This window comes from Misgurnus anguillicaudatus, chromosome 11 (genome assembly GCF_027580225.2).
Source record: "Misgurnus anguillicaudatus chromosome 11, ASM2758022v2, whole genome shotgun sequence".
In the NCBI taxonomy this organism is placed as follows: Eukaryota; Metazoa; Chordata; class Actinopteri; order Cypriniformes; family Cobitidae; genus Misgurnus; species Misgurnus anguillicaudatus.
Window position 1 is genome coordinate 34,075,102 of NC_073347.2, and position 20,805 is coordinate 34,095,906.

General features: G+C 36.2%; 1 protein-coding gene across 3 annotated transcripts in view; it reads right to left on the reverse strand.

The window, feature by feature from the left end:
* Window positions 1-530: 530 nt before the first annotated feature.
* Window positions 531-20,805, reverse strand: part of ide (insulin-degrading enzyme) — a 37,185-nt gene continuing 16,910 nt past the window's right edge. For 2 of the 3 annotated variants that reach the window (XM_055171042.2, XM_073873585.1), the window contains 15 exons: window positions 20,108-20,211; window positions 15,609-15,711; window positions 15,383-15,505; window positions 15,200-15,282; window positions 12,836-12,980; window positions 11,771-11,881; window positions 7,962-8,082; window positions 7,779-7,870; window positions 7,570-7,681; window positions 7,125-7,292; window positions 6,760-7,032; window positions 6,597-6,658; window positions 4,363-4,435; window positions 4,214-4,281; window positions 531-3,628 (listed from right to left, as the gene is read on the reverse strand). In XM_055171042.2, coding sequence (XP_055027017.1) covers window positions 3,533-3,628; window positions 4,214-4,281; window positions 4,363-4,435; window positions 6,597-6,658; window positions 6,760-7,032; window positions 7,125-7,292; window positions 7,570-7,681; window positions 7,779-7,870; window positions 7,962-8,082; window positions 11,771-11,881; window positions 12,836-12,980; window positions 15,200-15,282; window positions 15,383-15,505; window positions 15,609-15,711; window positions 20,108-20,211 — 1,734 coding nt within the window. In that variant the 3' untranslated portion in view covers window positions 531-3,532. Of the gene's footprint in view, window positions 3,629-4,213; window positions 4,282-4,362; window positions 4,436-6,596; window positions 6,659-6,759; window positions 7,033-7,124; window positions 7,293-7,569; window positions 7,682-7,778; window positions 7,871-7,961; window positions 8,083-11,770; window positions 11,882-12,418; window positions 12,564-12,835; window positions 12,981-15,199; window positions 15,283-15,382; window positions 15,506-15,608; window positions 15,712-20,107; window positions 20,212-20,805 lie in introns of all 3 variants that reach the window. The other variant, XM_055171041.2, reaches the window with a different exon arrangement.

Consider the following 20,805-nt stretch of genomic DNA (forward strand, 5'->3'; position numbering starts at 1 on the left):
TTAGTTTTTGATAAATGGATGTGCTTTAAAAATAGGGCACTATCCAATGCTATTATAAAGCTGAAATAGAGCCAGATTATTATAGACTGTTTGGCTGAAAGTAAAGTGTCATATACAGCTAAGTTGGTTTGTGGGTGAGTAAAACGTGGGCTAATTATTATATTTTGCCTTAAAGGCGGAGTGCACAATGTTTGAAAGCCAATGTTGATATTTGAAATCACCTAAACAAACACGCCCCTACCCCAATAGAATCGGGACCTTCTTTTAAAAGACCCGCCCCACACATACGCAACCCGGCAAGGATGTCCGTTAATAGACACGCTCCTTACTGCTGATTGGCTATAAGTGTGTTTTGGTAGTCGGCCCGTCTCCTTTTCCAAATCGTTTTTCAAACATTGTGCACTCCACCTTTAACTATTTTCTTTACGTTGTATATTTAGTTAAAATCCTGGTTATCTTTGGAAATCTCTTGGTAATGTTTAACAGTTTAAAACAGTCTGATATCGAAAAGAAAAATGTGAAAACAGAAGCGAGGTACAATTGTTTATTTATAATAAAACAGAAAACACACAACGCCTTTGCATCAGTACCAATCCCAATTTTCCTGTTGCACAAAAAACTGCTAATAAATGAACGCAATACAATCAGTATGAGATTTTTAACTATTGTTTCTACCTCATAACAGCTGCTCGGTACTTACAGGCCCAATTCTGTTGTAAAGATGAAATATTTTGATTACAATAAAATTGTAAACCTTGTCAATAACATCCAAGCATTCACGTCATGTGTGACGTTTGTGAACCTCTGGCCTATAATATTTCTTTAATGTTAACTACAGGAGATCGTGATAATCCACAAGCATCTGTATTATAGTTACAGACCAAACTCTAAGCTGATTCTAGAACAGTTAAAGGGATTGAGGGTGTACATGTGAAATGCATCTTTGGGATTTAAAGGAACAGCTCACTGAAACGTATGCCGTTTCAAACCCATATAACTCCTCTATGTTGTTTTTCCATACATGCAATCGCTGCTACTAAACCATAAGCAAATCTCAAGGAATTAAAGGCATTAAAGACAAAAACGTCATATGGGTTTGAAACAAACATTGGGATGAATAAAATAAGCTATTTCTCAACTTTAAAACAGAAGCCCAAAACAATGCATCAAGACCCCTGAATAAATCTATTATAGTGGTTAACCCCAAAACTTGTCGAAGAGGCTGATACTGAATATTCATTTTGCTGGGCAGGAATATCTAATGGAGGTTAAAGCATGATCATTACATTTCTAAAAAATGCAGCATTACGGTCGGTTTGATACGCCTGAGTAAGTCCAGAAGAAATCTTAGCGGTAGAAACACAAGCGTGGGTGAAGGTTTGGCCCATCCGGGCTAACGGACACCTGAGAAATGAGGACAGATGAATTACAAGACCAGCGTAGACTACGCATCTACACACCAACATGATGTTCCTGTTGTTTTACTGCAGTAAATTACACAGCAGACACTTCACAGGAAATAAACTTCAAGATGAAGTTTTAACCGTGTTCAGAAAAATGCCCAGTTAAGACACTAGTCGTAGGTCCTGTAAATCACATTATTGCTTGCGAAAGTGCATAATCACAAGACATCTGTAATAAACCCAGTTAAAGGGAATTAAAAGGTAAGGTAGACTCCAGACTCGGGTCTGTTTCTCCTATCCCTTTAAAATCTAAATGTGTCTTGTTTAATGTATATATATATATCGGTATTCAAGCACGATTTCTGCACAAATATCTCCAAAAATCATATGGGCCTCATTCAAGAAACACGAGCTGAATAAATGGGATGGGGCGATTTTAAGGACATAGTTCAGGGTTCCCACACCTTAGTTAACTTCAATGACCTTTCAAGGACTTTCCAGGTCCAATATCCTCAAATTCAAGGACTAAATGTGCGGACACATTTCAAGTGAGAGCAAGGTTACATTGTGTTACCTTTTAAGATACATTGTTACAATTCCCTTTCGAGGGAACTCGCGCTGCGTCACTGCGGTGACACTTTGGGGACGCCTCCAGGGGTAAGTGCGTCTGAATGTGTATATCAAATTCAACCAATAGTGAAGCTGAACGACAAAGACAGGTTTACGCGGGAGCCAGGAAGTATATCGCTATCTGAAATATTGTCAAAGATGGCGTTACAGAGATGCAGGAAGTATCGCAAGAGAGACGCAGCGTCTCGTTGCCTTCTCAGGAAACAACAGTTACATACGTAACCCGAGACGTTTTCATGTATCAAACACAACTATGCAAAAAAGCATTTTGGTATGAATCAACATTCACATACAGAAGATATAAGCATTTAAAGTGAACAGTTTAGCACGTGTGCTTAAAAAGTCTAGAATTTTATGATATTATCCTACACTACACAGGGAATAATTTGGATTTTTTTCCAGAAAACTTCTTGCATAAAATAGATTCAAGCACTTTCAATGACCTGTATCTATGTATGCATGTTTTCAAAAACTTCCCAGGGCCTGGAATTATTTCCCCCAGATTCACAAACTTTCAAGGATTTTAAAGACCCGTGGGAACCCTCATATTAGGACATTTATTTAGTTTTTAAAAACAATACCGGTGTGCGTCTTGAGACAAAGCAATGGCATGATATATGTTAAGATATGTCAGTGCAAGATGTTATGCATTCTCATGCATTTTAATCTGGAACTAAGATATACCCTGTCCGGGAAACCATCCCTATGCGAATTATGGAAAAATAGTTTAACAAACAAATTACACAAATATGCTTGTGTTTGATGAATAAGGCCCAATAACCAAGAGTCTTCAGTTAAGCTTAAATGATGATATTTTCGTTATTTTCTCGAATCTGGGCAAAGCAACTTAAAATAAATAAACAAATGCTATTAAAACTGGTTTATTATGATATTCCTTCAACCACAAATAAAAATTAAAATCAAATCAAAAAAATCAACCGCCTTGAATTTACAACACAATCCTTAAGATAAAACTCTGTCAACATGCACTAAAAACAACAACAACTCTTCAAAGCAACTCTTTTAAATTAAACTTAAAAAAACACATGGTGTCAGAAAACCTGATCACGGATTAAAATCATTTTAAGGCCTATATTTATCTTCAAAGAGACATGACGTGATATAAACATGGTGCATGAACGCTTTCAGCGATGATTTGACTAAAAAGAGGTGACACCGAGAACTGAAGCGTCATCGTGACCAGCATCTAACTCCTATATTATAATAGGGGCACACATTTTCTGACAGAAGCAATACGATTTTTCCTCTGTCTCCACATCATGGTTTTTATCTATTATTTCAGAGGACGCAGAACACCCTTAAATCGCCAACAACAATATAACGGCCCTGCCTGCTCACATACACACACGTTCATATACACACACATACATACACACAAACGTTCATTCATACACACACGCACGCACGCAGACAGACGGACGAACAGTGATGTTTCTGGCTTCAGATGTTTGGGGTCTCTGGCGGTCTCATGATGCCGATCACAGTTTGGCAGCCATGAAGTTGATGTGAGGTTTGGAGAGAGGGAACAGCGGTAAACTCCTTTTGAAATCGGTCATATCCTCAACCAGCAATGGCTGAAACACAACAACACAACAAGTGAAGATGAGCATCATACAATAAAAACTTTACATTTACGCCTATGTTGCAGGTGCTTTTCTCCAAAGCGACTTACAGTGCATTCAAGGTATATGTGAGAATTAGGGATGAATAACGATTAATCATGATTAATCTATAGCAGAATAAAAGTTTTTTTACATCATATATATTATATATGTGTCTGTGTGTGTGAACTGTGTATAATAACTTTGTATAGATAAATGCACACACATGCATGTATATATTTAAGAAATGTTTACATGTGTATATACATTTGTATATTTATGTATAATTTATATTATATATAAATACTTAATATATACATTTTTTCCCTTAAAATTATACATGCATGTGCGCATATTTATATATACATAATTATACACAGTTCACACACATATATGATGTAAACAATTTTTTTATTCTGCTATAGATTGATCGCGATTAATCATTATGCATCCCTAGTGAGAACCGAGTTCATGACCTTTTGCATAGCTAATGCAATGTTATACTAACTGAGCTATACCTTGACTGTTAACTATAGACACATGACAGGTGTATTGTACCTGAGGAAGTGAAGGTGCAGGAGCCAGGTTGACATCATTCTGAGCAGGAAACTCACCCACCAGTGGACCTGCAGTTAAACACCAAAAAGTACCAAAAAATAAATCTGTCTTGGTACATCAATCGGTTCAATCAGGTGGTCGATACTTACAGGAGTCCATCTCTCTGGACAGCACATGCACGGACACTTTGTGTCTTCTGGGTGCATCAATGGCCAACAGGTCCTGGAGAAAACAAACACCATTAACTTATGTGACCAGAAGAGAAAGAGGAGAGATACTTGCTTTACATTTATTTCTTTATCAACATTTATCACTGCACTTGCGAAGCACCACTTCAAATTGTCAATATTTTTATGTTTCCAGTTTAATATGTAAAGCCATTTATATAAAAGTAAGCCACTTTTTAAACACTATGGTGCTTTTAAAAATTGCTATTAAATCATTCAAATTTAAGCTTCTTTTAAGCCGCCTTTCCACTGCACACGACATTCAGACACGATTGTCAGAGTTCGCCCCCTAGTGGCAGTCGTAATGAAGTTTCAGTTTAATCGTAACATGGGAGAGAAGCTCATTACAGCGCAAGAGGCTTCAATTCCAATATTTACCAGAGTGGAATAAATAAATGAATGCAAATGAATGAAATAATAAACAGCTATGCATATATAAACAAAGACTGCCAATATTTATTTTGGAGAGAACATATGGAGGCAAGATTAAAATAATGTATACCTATTAAATTAATAATATATTACTTATTACATTAATCAATCGTTTTTTAAGGATTCAAATGTTACTGATAAAGTTAAACAAAAAGAACTCATAATTTCGACCTCACACACGGTTTTTGATTGAAATACACTGGAATACATCACTTTTGGTCGGCATATCGCATGCGGTGTGGTCGCACAAGTTCAATTTTTTTAACAGATCCAATGCTCAAAACGGATCCGAAAATTACGCATCCACAGACGGTTGGCACGTCCCACAGCCCCTTTGTGACTCTCAATAGGAAATGAACGACTTCTGGTTTATCTACCGTTGTTTTTCGTGTACAGTTGAAAAGTGGCTTTAGACTACCTGTTAAGTAGCAACATTACGTCTTGCGACAACAACAAAGTGGCACAATCCACCATTTTTTCAAAAAAGAATCACTTCTTAAATCGTTTAAAAAAAATATATAAAATCGCTAATTCAAGTCGCTTTTTAAAAATCATTAAAATTGCTTCTTAAAAATTTATAAAATAGCATTTTAAAAATTCATAAAATCGCTTGTTTAAATCGTTTCTTAAAAAAAATCCTAAAATCGCTTATTCAAGTTGCTTCTTAAATATCATTAAAATTGCGTCTTAAAAATTTATAAAATAGCATTTTAAAAATTCATAAAAAAATCGCTTGTTTAAATAGCTTCTTAAAAAAAATATCATAAAATCACTAATTCAAGTCGCTTCTTAAAAATCTTTTAAAAATTGCTTCTTAAAAATGAATAACATCGCTTGTTCAAATCGCTTCTTAAATTTTTTTAAAATAAAAATCACTAATTCAAGTCGCTTCTTAAAAATTATTTAAATTGCTTCTTAAAAATTCATAAAATAGCATTTTAAAAATTCATAAAAATCACTTGTTCAAATCACTTCTTAAAAAAATTCATAAAAATCGCTTGTTCAAACTGCTTCTTAAAAAAAAATCATAAAATCGCTAATTCAAGTCGCTTCTTAAAAATCACTTAAAAATTGTATCTTAAAAATTCATAAAATAGCATTTAAAAAATTCATAAAAATCGCTTGTTCAAATTGCTTCTTAAAAAATATCATAAAATCACTAATTCAAGTCGCTTCTTAAAAATCTTTTAACAATTGCTTCTTAAAAATGAATAAAATCGCTTGTTCAAATCGCTTCTTAAATTTTTAAAAATAAAAATCACCAATTCAAGTCGCTTCTTAAAAATGATTTAAATTGCTTCTTAAAATTTCATTAAACAGCATTTTACAAATTCATAGAATCGCTTGTTCAAATCGCTTCTTAAAAAGAAATCATAAATTAGCATTAAAAAAATTCATAAAAATCGCTTGTTCAAACCGCTTCTTAAAAAAAAAATCCATAAAATCGCAAATTCAAGTCGGTTCTTAAAAATCACTTAAAAATTGCATCTTAAAAATTCATAAAATAGCATTTTAAAAAATTCATAAAAATCGCTAATTCAAGTCGCTTCTAACAAATGATTAAAATCACTTCTTAAAGCACTTCTTAGAAAGCGCATTCAAAACTTTAGTGCTATTCTTTTGCTGCCTTGCAAGCACTGAAAATGCAAGTTAAGTTGTGATTATAATGCAAAATAAGCATTTGTTTCAAAATGTGACCAAGTAATAAATGAATCCCCACTTGCCCTGAAAAACTGCATAATTTGTTCTTTAGTCAGCGTCTTCAGATAAGCCACTTCAATGTTATCTAGATCCAAAGAGAAAAGATGATTAGACAAAGGAAGTTCTTCATTGCTGGACACTATCAGGAGTTCATAAGGTCTGCTTCATTAAAGCGGTGAATCTCACCCCTGTCAAAATTATACTGCTGAGAAATGATCTCGCCCCAGTACTTGGCACACTCTGCGGCCAGTTTCTTAGGTTTGTCCAGACGGCGGATGGCCAAAGCCTGAATGTGTTTCTGAAACGCTTCCTCTTCCATCTCATCTATGCTCTTCTCCATAGTTTTGAGAAAGGCCTCCACGCGAGACTCCAGGTAATGAGGAGCTTTCTCAGACTGGATGATGAATCGCAAACCCTGCACACCGTTGGCCCTGCGAGGGCCGCTGAACACTATGTAACCTGGCCGGATAAATGGACACGAAAGGATCCCATAATTTAAAAGAAATGTAATTTTAAGGTTTTCATAACAATGTTTGTGTGTCATACTTTACCGAGTTGTTCTTTGGTGCGAAGCGTGTTAAAGCACGGCTCTGAGATGATCTGACAGAAGAGCTCAAGCATCATGTTCTCATGAGTGTTCTGCATGTCCGTCTGATAGTAAATCTCAATCCCACAGTTATTATGAACCTCGTTCCTCTGCTGGTAAACAAACCAACCACCTGATAACCACAGAGAACTGGACTTAAACACAAGAACCGTGACAAACACACACACATACACAAACAAACACAAATATCATGGACCTTATGAAATATATAGTCAAGTCAAACTTATTTATCCCATCAGTAGATTAACTGACCACATGGTGACATAAAAAATGCGTTTGCATGAAGCGTCAATAGTTTTGTCAAGGGTGACCCGTGTCAAGAATACAAAATGGTGAGTGTTAACACATTGTGTATTTGGTGTACAGCTTGCATGATGTTAATCGCATACCATCAGGAACCTGCACCTCCCTGTAGCGAATCAGCTGGCTCGGTAGGAGGGGCTTGGTGTGAGCATGCTCAATGAGAGTGTCCTCCAGCATCTGCATCATGCCCAGAGCAGACTGAGAAAACAAACAGACAATCAATCAATCACTATAGACCTGCTAACATCCAAACTTTGGATGGAACATTCGTCCTTAAAATGGTTATCAAATCAACCTGTTTGGTGATGTTGCCATGCAGCAGGGCTTCAATGTGTAACCGTGACAACAGCTGAGGTATGAACGCCTTGAGGCGAGGCAGCGTCACGTCTGAAAAACAATCACATTCTCAGCACTACTATCATTAACAGCATGAACATTGCTCATTGCCAAATTCACTGAGCAGATGGGATTATCTCACCATCCAGAGCATCTTTGAGTTCATCTTTGGTCCAGGCCACCTCTGTCATGAGCAGACGCAGGTAATACATGGCGTGCTGGTGGGGCTGCTCGGCACGGAAGTTATTCAGAGACCTCATATACTGCAAATCATACGAACAACAGTGCATTTTTTTATTATAAATAATACAATTATTTGTAAAATGGCAAACAGGGCAACTGTCTGTACAAGTTAGCAGTTTAAGACTAAATTATAAAAAAAACTCAAAATAAAATACTTTTGCATTATTTTATGTTTGAAACTGGATTCCAGGAATATCAGTAGTTGTTGGGATGTTGAGATAACTGAAAAACTTTTGTCCAACAATTTGGATGTTTTCAAATCTCTAGGTGGTACAACCACAATTATAAAGTTGTTAACAAGTATAAATAGTAAACATGATATCACATCATCCAGTAAACCCAGGTGGTCTTTATGGCTGAATGAAACGAATGTCGATTTCTTCCAAATCCTGAAAAAATAGCAACTTTAATGTAATGGGTAGCCTGGTAGACTTTCGGTGTCAGGTGGTACAACCAATGTAAAACAAGAACAGTGCTATTTTATATTAATTGTATTTAAAAAGTATATTTATGAATTTGAGATCGCAGGCAAAAGCTTATATCAACATCCAAGGAGAAGTAGAAGTTAAAATGTAAATTTATTGCTGCGGTCAGGTGGTGCAACCAAAAAGTCAAAGGGTACTGCTATTAGGGCTGTGACGATTAATCGCGTTTCCCATTAACAAGACCTGTCTGAAATCGATTCTAAATCGCAAGACTGCGATTCTGTGTTTCATGCACAGCTTGTGCGTTTACTACGGCATTTGGTCAGTAGGAAGTCCTTATCAATCTAAAATAATTAAGTTGAGTCGTTTATAACGTGCATTTAAAAAAGCAACACTCGTTAAACAAAATCATTCAAAATATTTGTATTATCATGTAAATACCTGAAACAATTTGAAAAACACTGTTTGTTATGGTACTACGTCTATGGCACAAATAACGTTTCTGCACAGGAGCGCCCTCTGGCTTTTGGATGTGATGGCATTTCATCGCAATTCACTTAAATTCATTCGTTGAGAAAATGCGCATTTGTACGTTTAATCATCACAGCCCTAACTGCTATGAAAACGTAAAAATCATTAAGCTGAATTATTTTAATAAGCTAATAATTTAGCTAATAATTTTAGTTTTAATAAATGCAAACTATGGTTTTTCAATAATTGTTATACTTTTTTTAAATTACTGTTCTTAAATGACACTATGAAATAAACAATCAGCATGACACAGGGGCGCATTAATGTATTTGGCAAATAGACAATGATTGGTTGTAACACCTGACATTTTTTTTTTTGAATGGGGATACCAAAAATATTGTAAGAAACAATCATTAAAATGTACTGAAATGTGGTTCAATAAACATTGTTCCTGACTCAAAAGAATAAAAATAGTTTTTAGGAGCTTGTTTTGTCATTGGCCCTTAGGCAGATACAGTTGAAGAAAGATAACTATTTTTCAGTTTTTTGGTTTTCTCCATAAATTGGTCATGCGAGCCGTGCTTTGCCAAAAAGAGATCTCAAAAGACGTATGACTAAAGGTGGCTGATATGGAAAGGGTTTATTAAAGACTTTAGATATTCACAGTCAGACAATTTGTCTATAAAATGGAGATGCTAATGTGGCAACTCTCGATAGAAGTGGACGCCCAGCCAGGATCACTTCAAAGGCACAAAGCTGAATAAAGCTCAATGAGGTAAAAAACTTAAAGGATTCATTGAAGCTGGTTAACATCTCCGTTCATGAGTCAACCACACTTAAAACATTGAACAGGCATGGTATTCATGTAAGACAGGGATCTCCAACCTTTTTGTGAGCAAGAACTACCACAATGGATGAAACAATCTGGAGGGCTACTTTTTAGATATAGTCTACTTACAGACACACTATGCAGTTATTTTACCTTAATATAACAGCTTCAAAGTTATTTCGGTGGTAAACAAAGTCATAGTAAGGCGAATCATCCTCCTGTTGAAGCTCGGGGAGGACGCCGCTACCAAAACCAGCAATGCAAGCTTGAGAGAACCGCCCCTGACAAATCTCGCAAGAATCACGACTTGCTTTACGGCAACGACGTCACACACGTTAGGCTTGTTCGACTTCGTGTGGCGCTGCAAGAACCGACCGCCGGATGACGCCAAAGTACCGCGAGAATGATCCGAGATGGCACTTTGACGTCATCCGGCTGTCGGTTCTTGTAGCACTGCATGAAGTCGATCAAGCCTATAACAACAACTGCACGCGCAAATTTGAGAAGTGAGGCTAAACGATTTAAAAGTTAAGAAAGCGCGTTCAGAAGAGAGTAGGAAAAGGAAAAGAGAATCTGACCCCGGACAAGAGTCCCACTCGGTCAGGTTTTTACTCGTTGGCGTGAGCTAAAAGACAGCACTGGAGGGATGCTGATCTGGCGATCTTGTTGATGGACTAGTAAGTAAATCTCTCATTTGTAAACTTGTTTGCGGTCTTTTTTGTATGTTGTTGCGCTTGCTTGTAGTATGTCATGCCATTATCATGACAACAGTTGTCAATATCTCACATAATTATCAGGACATAAATAAGCCTAGAGGTTGTAAATAGTGTAAACATGCACAATTTGCAAACTATTATGATAAATAGCAATAATCATGTATAGTGACATTATAACGAACAATGTTATGAGATAATGCAACGTACACAATTACGTTGTCATGGCATTTTGTAATGTTTACTTGTGATTTTGCTGCAATCATGTAAAAACGTTATAAGCTAGCAAACGCAGTACTTTATTATTATATGCACTCTAAACTTGGAATAAACTTCTTATTATCCTATTACCATCATCTGTACTTTAGTAGACTATGCAGTAGCCTAATATTTGTATGAAATTGTGAAACATTATCTTTGGAGTACTAGAGTGGGAAATTACGACAGTTGCAAGTATTCTCCAGCGACTCTAGGGGTCTCTGTTTGACAAAAACGCAGAATTGCATAGAGCGGCTTTAAACCTTTTTTGTTTTACCTGTTAATTTTATTTTATTTTACTTGTTGATAGGTTTTATCATTGTTTAAAATGTAAACATGCATAAAAGAAGCCAAGCTAATATAAAAAATATTTAAATAAATATTAAAATTGAGGCTATTAATGGAATGTGCTTTGGCGGGCAAGTCACAGACTCTGTGCGGGCAACGTGGTGCCCACGGGCACAATGTTGGAGACCACAAAGGAAGCCACTGCTCTCCAAAAAAATAACATTGCAGCAAGCCTAAGTTTGCCAATGACCACATTGGCACTCCACAACACTACTGGGAAACGTGGACGGATGAAACAAAAATAAAATTGTTTAGGAAAAAAATAGAAAAACCAGGAAATTTAAATGGTTCACTTTTTTGCAACTTTATCTGATGTTTTAGATCAGTGATCTCCAACATGGTGCCCACGGCTTATTTTATGCATGTTAACATTTTAAACAATGATTATGATGATGAACACAAAAAAATCAAGTAAAACAAAAAAGTTTTGAGTAGACTATATTAAAAAAAAGTAGCCCTCCAGATTAGCCCTTGCTCACAAAAAGGTTGTAGATCTCTGGTTAAGATAGACAAACATGGAAAAATGCATTAATGCAACATAAATAAAAACTAGATCCTAACTCATAGTTCAAAGCATATTCAAATTCACCAGAATACTGAAAAATTTGAGAGGAAAGGATTTCTAGAAATCTATCACAACATCTGATATGGGTTTCGGTCTTACCGCTTCCTTAATGATATCAAAGCGTCTCTCGTCGATCTCGAACGTGGCCATTTTCTCCATAATCTTCTTTAGCAGGATGTGCTGTTTGTCATTATAACCCTTCACTGACAACTAACACACAAAAAACACAGACAGCAATGAACTTTCATGACAATGAGCAAATTACCTAATAAAAACAGAGACCCGAATGCTGATTGTACTCAAAAACAAATCTCTTCATATCACATTTGACTCATCATCATAAAATGTCAATTCACAGAAACTTCCCTAGACAAACACACAACATATCGCCACAGAAATCTTGAACACAAAGACAAACAGCAAGATTGCTCGAGTTGCACAAAGACAACCATCATGCAGTGAATGTGTATGTAGGAGTCGGATGAAAGGGTTCAAACAGAGAGTGCATGCGTTTTTATTAATCACACAGCGATGGAGATCACTTTAACGCGGTCCTGTCATCACAATCGATACAATCCTCAACTTTGATGTTTACTAGGCTAGTTTAAGTGTCTCCCCCACCACTCAGCAAAAGCAGATTTAAACCAGGCAAAAGCAAACCTGCAAACTCCAAAGCCTCAAGCTCCACCCTCTTCCAAGAACCACGCCTCTCTCACAGAAAAGGGTGGGGCTAATCTCCATACTTACAAGGATGGCATTCATTGCTGAGGATATGTCATAGACCAACCCTGCCAGGCGGGCTGCATATGTATACTCTCTCAAATCATCCTTCAACAATCTGAGAAACAGGTATGTCATGTTGCAGTGCAGCGGGTCTGCATATAGGTAGCGACTACCAGCATGGAAGAAGGGGGGAAAACAAACAAATGGAGAGATGTTTGCATGGTAAGTTTTTTTTAAACATGACAAAGATACTGGATTGAAAGGGACCACAGACAGAGTATGAATATGCAGCCTCAGCTCCGGCGCTAATCTACGCCTACAAACCGAAAGAATAAGAGGATCTGCTATGTAGAGACACAAACACAGGTATATTTCTGCGTGAAGTCGGACCGAGTTTCTCACACGAGGAGAATGTTGGGTGGCAGTGGCGAGAATACTTACATACATCCCATAGACGGTATTTTGGAGGTCATAGTTCAAGCCGGCTAGCTCGGCTGCATATGCATACTCGTTCAAGGAGTCCTTGAGCAGCTCAAGGTACAAATACGCCATGTTACAATGCAACGGGTCCACGTATGCAAACGGGCTGTGGAGAAAATGCAAATGATGATTTCATTCAAAATTAAAGGTGTCAAACGATTAATCGCATACAAAATAAAAGTTTGTGTTTGCATAATGTGTGTGCACGGCTTAATTATTATACACGCACGTAAATACACAAAATGTTTCTTAAATATGTACATGAATGTTTGTGTGTATATTTATATTTTATATAATATAATAAATAAAAATTATATACAAATAAAATGATTTATAAATAATTATAAATACAGTGCACACAAATTTTGCAAACACAAGCTTTAATTTTGTATGCGATTAATCACGATTTATCATTTGACAGCCCTAATCAAAATTTATCAAGGATAAAAATATTTTTTCAATAACTCAAACTAAAAAAAATAGGCTGATACATCAGTATTGATGTAAATTTAATATAATACAATTATTTTAACTGTGAAATGCAAGACCTTTGCAGTCTGACCAGAAAAAGCTCATATATATACTGAAAACAACAAAGGCAGCAAATTGTATTTAATCTGTAAAAGAAAAGTAACAAGCTATGCATGTGATATCAAGTAGGACTGCAACAATTAATCGATAAAATCGATTATGAAAATAGTTGGGAACAAATTTCATTAACAATTAGTTGGTCTGTTGGGCTTTTCTTCATACAATGCAAGCTGCAAAATTTCCTCATCAGCATATCCCTGAAGATTACAACTCAATATGCATTGTTTATTTATATTTTGACATTTTAAGATGTTTTAATATTGTTAAACTGCAAAAACTTAATTTTTTTATTTAAGGCTTAAAATATTAAAATCAAAAAGATTATATTAGTAAACTCAACGTGTGGCTTTTGTACTTTTAAAAGTACACTTCTACTTGTGAATTCCCCAATTTAGGGTTCGATTTAGCAATGAGTAAAAATCGAATTGAGTAGATACTTAGTTTTTTATCCGATTAGTCGATTAAATCAAAATGGTTCGATTAATCGATTATGAAAATAATCGTTAGTCGCAGCCCGAATATAAAGTCTAAAAGTAATGCTTCTAAAAGCAAGTACAAAACGCAAATGTGTGAAAATGGTGCCTTCATGTGTATTAAACATAAGTGTTTTTAGTCATTTTTCACTTGCGTGAACTGGGATCGTTTCAACAACAGAAGGCTGGGATGATTCTCGAAAAATAAGACTTATGGAGGTGTCATGACACATTTTGATTAAAAAAGTAAATGCAAAGTATGAGTATCAAAATAAGAGGCATACATTTACAAACATCTCTTCACGTACACATTGTTTTTCCACATGTAAGGGGAAAATTTTCATTACCGTAAGGTGTCGATGACTGGATTTGGGTTCTTTGAGATGGAAATATTTATTTTAAAAAAATTATTGATATTATTGATAATTATTGACACTTATGATGGCTACCAGGTAAGCAGTTTTTATTTTTCTCTCCAAATAAAAGTTGAAATTTTGTTTGTCACAGTACGTAGACAACTTTTTAGTTCTCATTACCGAAACATGAGTCTGTAAATGCATATATTTAATGTAATATAATGTTGCGGTAATGATAATCTAAAAAAGTTGAAATAATTCTATAGGAAATATATTTAAATCCTCTAAAAATAATGGTTATAGTAAGTTCAGACCTTAATCTTATATGTGCAAAAAAATGGCTTCAATGGCTTTAAAAAAAAATCTGATGCTGGACACCTTTTAAGTCTGGATTTCGAGAGTATCACCCAAAGGCGATATCATGCACAGCTCTTTCATGTATTATGGCTCTTTGATCAGTATGAAGTCTTTATCAATCTAAAATTACTGTGAGTTTGAGTCTTTCATAACATGCATTTAAAAAAGTAACACTCGTCAAACAATCATTATACATCTTCTTTATTAAATCCCTGAAAAGGTTTCATGACAGCGATTTAAATATGCTCATACGCATTTTGTAGAGCTGTGTGTGTAAATGATACTTCTTTGGGGGGTGAATATTGAGTTTCTGCACGAGAGCGCCATCTGGCTTTTGGATTCATTGAGAAGCATAGCAAGCAGAATCGCACGATTTATTGTCCCAGCCCTACAACAACGCTGTCATTTGTACGCCAAAACACTTCGGCAATGTCAAATCTGACACTGGCTGAAATGTTGTGAAACAAGTATGTATTGCATCTACAGCACTACATACCAACACATACTCAAAGTGATCACATTGATGGTGATAAACTCTGGGAACCTACCTGAAGAACTCAAAGTTTAAGCAAGCCTTGGGCAGGAAAAACTTGTCATCCTGTTTAAACCAAATTTTGCTCATTGCTGTGTTCTAAGGAAAGACACAAGAGAAAAACAGCTGGAAACGTGTTCAACATTTGACCTGAAGTCACTTTTGAAAATTGACAAATAATCAAGAAACAATAATGAACCTTGATCAAAGTGGGGACGGAAGGGGGATCCTTTTCAAGAGGATAGATCTCAAAATTGGTTGGAATAAATTCATTCTTCATTGGCAGTTTGAACTTTCCATTGAGGTCTGCGCCTTGCCATTTCTGAAACACAGTCAACTCTCAAAACTTAAACTCAGATTAGACAAAAAACCCTGAACAAACCCACATAGTTAGAAATTCACTGAAAAAAAACAATAGATCTCACCTTAAGGGCCTCATCAGAAATGGCTTCCTGTTTATATTGAGTCCCATACCACTCTTCTGTCTTGTCAGTCTGTCCTTCAAATGATTTGGAGACAACAGCAACCCTAAAAAAAAGAAAAACATACGATAAAATCACTTCATCAAACACAGAACATCATCTCTCATAGAGGAAAAATGAGCCAAGCATCTCCAGACCTCAGTAAGTAGATTGATTGATGTCATGACCACAATGCCCAAAGATTTTTCAGAAAGATGCTAAATAAACTAAGCTCTAGATCAATGATTTTTTTCTAGACGATTTAAATCAATAGAGCACTGTTGGTACAATGACCTGCTAATCTTGACTCAACTGCATCAATCAATTGCATAATAGAGCCTAAAATAGGTTTCGTTTAAAAGCCTCAGCACCGTTTCCAAAATTAGTCCATCACACACAGACTGCTAAAGGTGTAACAATAAAGCCCAGAGTATAGTCTGTTTTTTTAAGTGTAGGTGAATGTACGTGCATGGTTCAATGCACAGCCTTGCAAAGTATAGTTTATTTGACAGACATTCGATGCATGCGCATCTCCTGGGCTGCATACTATATTCTCCTGTACATGCATGCGCAACCTATGCATTCAAATCTGGCAGTGCACACAAATTATGGTCGCCAGTTTCTTTCAATGAGGCGTTTCTAAATCTGGTTGTCATAAACAACAAGTAACGTCCACTCCAGTAACTGACAAGAGAAGGAAGACGTGAACTCCACTGCTTCGCTCCCGAAAATCGCTCATCATCAAGTTAATGGCTGGACACGTCTATCCGGTCACTGACGGTCACTTTCGCTCGTGTCACCGGAAGTCGCAAAGTTTTCATTGAAATAAATGAGATTGCATTGATCTACTACTGCCAGTCCCTAGCGGTCTGAAGGGGGCGTAAGACTAATGCTGCGTTCACATCAGCCGTGGTAGAGGCGTCAAGCGCAAGTGATTACAATGTTAAGTCAACGTAAAGACGCGTTGACACGCATCTGGAGGTCTTGCGGCGCAAATGAGGTGTTTAGCATGGCGCAGTAGCTGCGATTCCGGCTCGTTCGCGCGTATGGCGTGAATTGAGCGTTGCCGCGGCAAAAGCGCGAGTTAAAGAATTTGAACTTTAGCAGAAAAACACGCCACGTTAACCAATCAGGACCTTGCTCTAGTAGTGACGTTATTACAGAAAGTGCGCAGAAGCCCCTCCCATGACGTGAATTTCTGCACGAATGTCTTGATGACTAGAATTTCACACGCGAATGAAGCAAGTAAACTCAAAATGTTCAAGCGGCAAACTAGACACGGTAGATGCGAATTTGACGCCTCAAACGTGGCTGGTGTGAACCCACGGTAAAGGCCCAGGTTTGCTTTCTTTGCTTAATTTTTACTCATTTTAGTCAAGTGATGTAATAATTTCTCAGTAACAGGTTTGAACTAAGCTGAGATAATGACAGGACAGGGAAACTCTACAAGCGTAATGCTGGAATATATCGGTGTTCCTTCTTCCCGAAACGGGTGACGGTCAAAAATTGAGATGCGGTCTGAACAGAGGGGCGCTGTGCTTTCTAAGATGGAAAGGAAATTGAATTTGAAAAGCTTTTTCATTTTAGTTAGAAGCTGAAATGGGATTCTTCCAACAAACACAGTAAGAAGACACCATCTCAAAGCACTCTTCAAAAACTGATATAAAAGACTGTAACCAATTTGAGCCCCAAGCAGCAATACATGAAAGGCACCGAGGTTTGCTTTCCAAGCATTCAAATACGAAGCTCCTTCTGTGGCTCTTTGATGGATCAATGTAATCTGATCCCCAGGTGAAATGAAACGTCTTTCAGGTCAAAGGAGTTTATCCACAGCGATGGTTTTTGGTGCTGCCAATGAACTGCCAAAATTACCATGACATAAGCCACTTTCACAGACAATTTCCAAAGCAAATTCCACATCTACTTCTTTCAGTGACTAAGCTTTGATTCAAAGGCCCACATACTTGGAAAATGTAAAAATTTGGTTATTTTTAGATGTTCTTCTAAGAAAAATGGGGTGCAGAACTCACTGCAACGAATTTGGGGTATTGCGGGATGTGGCTGTGTATAAAGTTACTAAGCATCATTAATAATATTTATGTGATTAAAGAAAACTACTGGATGCATAAGAGGTGGGTAGTAACGAATTACATTTACTTCGTTACATTTACTTGAGTAATTTTTTTGGGTAACTAGTACTTTTAGAGTAAATTTAAGGATGGGTACTTTTTACTCCTACTCAAGTACATTTCTAATGAAAAAATTGTACTTTTACTTCGCTACATTCGGTGGCGTTACTACGCTACTTTCAAATGGTAATAATTAATGAATATATTTTATTTTTATTAAGTTTATATGGCTTGTTCGAAAGTCTCGCGAGACGTTAGAGAGGCAGCGTGTGTTGCGAGGGGTGGCTACGTTTCACCCTTTAGCGCGCGTAGATGAAAGAAGATGACTGAAGCGGAGGATGACCTATGCAAGCTATCGGAGGCAGATCACGCGTGGCCTCAAGTTTGGTCTATGTTTACACTACAAAAGGTCAAAAAAAATAGTTTCATAATGCAATGTATGCTTTGTGCACCAAAACGAACTGACATCTCAGCATACAGGAATTCAAGCTCCAACATGAAACAACACGGTGGTAGGTGTCACTTTCTGCAGTGCCTTATTATATTATTTCACGCACTGTTTTTGTCATATGCGCTCTTGTGCAAGCAATGAAAATTACTCTAACCTTACAAACAACACACGTTCACATCTGTACATTTCCATATCATTTCCTCATAACTCTAAACAAATTGAACAGCGTGTTAAGTCTTGCATTAATAATACGGGAGAACCGGGGCAAAAGTAACGCTGGACGAAAGTAACAAAGCGATTTTCTAAGAGGACTGATGCCATTTACATCCCAAACTATGACAGCATCTTTGCAACCCTTGACAGAGCTGACAAATATCGCGTTATTTACTCACCATTTTCCGGGTGTAGATCCAGAAAGGTGTTTTCAACCATAAGTAAATTCCAAAAGCGGTCATTGTTTTCTTATAACGCGTTGTGTTTCTCGTTTCATCAATCTTCGGGTTATTTAGTGCTCTAACACATCCTGAAGTTTGACTTCTCAAGAGTTTTTTAAAATAAAAGTAAATCGGGTTTAAATGTGAGGAGATCCTGTCGGGACGAAAGTAACACTTACTTTTGTACCATTTATATTATTCAAATTTAATTTAATTTAATTTTCATATTGTTCAAACTGTTGAATTTAAGTTTGTACTGTTGGTTGCTTTTGAAACATTTGATAAAACTGAAATTTAAAATGAAAATATAATTTCATTATTTTTTACAAAGATAAATTACAAAATATGTTTGCAGTTACATATTAAAGAGGTCATAGTCATGTATAGTTAATAAAAACAGGTGTAACGCGAAAATCTGCATTGTTTTGTTGTGTTAAAAAAAGTAGCAATTCACCACTTATGTTCGAAGTGAAATTGTGCTAGTCGTTTTGCATTTGTTCGGGATTCCACCTGGTGTTGGTGGACCACGCTTGTGAGTTGCTGACCACAGCAAAGATATATCTCTGTCTGAAACATTATCTTTAAAAATGTAAAAAACGTAAAAAAAAAAAATTCTGAAAAATTGTACTTTTCGCCTGTTCTCCCTTACACATAACCGGACACCTTACTTAAATGTAGAAAATACATACGAATAAAAACTGGATTGTATTTTATTTAATTCCTTCCTAAAGAATCTATATACTTATAAAAATAAAAGAATAAAGTATGTTTTTAAAGAAACATGTTTTATATATTATAATAAATGTAGAGTTGATTTGAAAAAACAGATAAGTTCCATTTGAAATTCTAAAATAAGCATTTTATCAAGCTCCTTATGTTCATTAATTGCACATTAATGGCAATGAAAATAACCTTTTCATATAAAAACATGATAACAAACAGACACACACATTCTTTTTTTCTTACTGTAAGCTTGTTTAAAGGCAGATGCAGCCAAATTTTGTTGTGAACTTGAAAATAAATACACAGTTAACTGTCAGAAAACAGTCAGTGTGTGTTTAAGATTTTTTTTAATGACACGTTATGTGATGTTGGAGGACTGAGATATACTGCTTTACTTTAACCTAGGTTTATAAGTAGTATATAAGCAGAACAATAAGACTTTTAAAGAGAGGTTTGTGAAAGCCCTCCAAGTAGTCTGAAATTCAGGGATTTTACGCTTCTTTTCAATCAGATCGGAAGTAACGAGTAACTAACTACTTGAGTAGTTTTTTCATCTAATACTTTTTTACTCTTACTCAAGTAAATAATTAGATTGTTACTTTTACTTTTACTTGAGTACATTTTTGTATAAGTACTTGTACTTTTACTTGAGTACAGATTTTGGGTACTCTACCCACCTCTGTGCATTACAGAAATGCAAAGCCTTGCATGTGCGTTTATGCTCACCTGACGTTCTCTGGTCTCAGTTTATCAAGCACCATCTCAATGAGGTCTGGCCTGAACTCCTCCAGCAAATATTCGGCAGCTAACACCTCCTCCAGCGGATAGTACTGGCATACAAAGAAGAAGATTTCAGCTTCAGACACATAATCAGGGTGTGTTTGTTTATTATATCTGATCGCTTTCTAAAATTTTAAACTAACAAACACGTGCCTCGAGTAATAATTGGATAATGGGAGCTAAAATGTGTGTTCATGTCTGTACCTTTAAATACAAATGAGCTACTGCTCCTCAATCCCTTACCAAAAAGACGTTTTAATTTAAAATGCATCGGATTTCGGTGAATAGTCCGAGATCATAATATCTTACTATTGAGATATGGAGGGCAGCATACAACTAGGGTTGGAAACTATGGTAATGCAGGACTCTTAATCAGTGGGCATGGGCGGGGCTTTATCAGTGTGACATCACATTAACAAGAGATGTGTAATGAAGGAGTGGGTGGATTTTTTCATTGAAGATTGGTTATGCTCACAAACTGCCAGCACGCATTTATGTCCTAACTTTGCATAATAGGTGCCCTTTAACTTTTATCTCAGTGAATGTAGCCAAATACATTTATTTTAAAGGAATATTCCATTTTCTTAAAAGAAAAATCCAGATAATTTACTCACCACCATGTCATCCAAAATGTTGATGTCTTT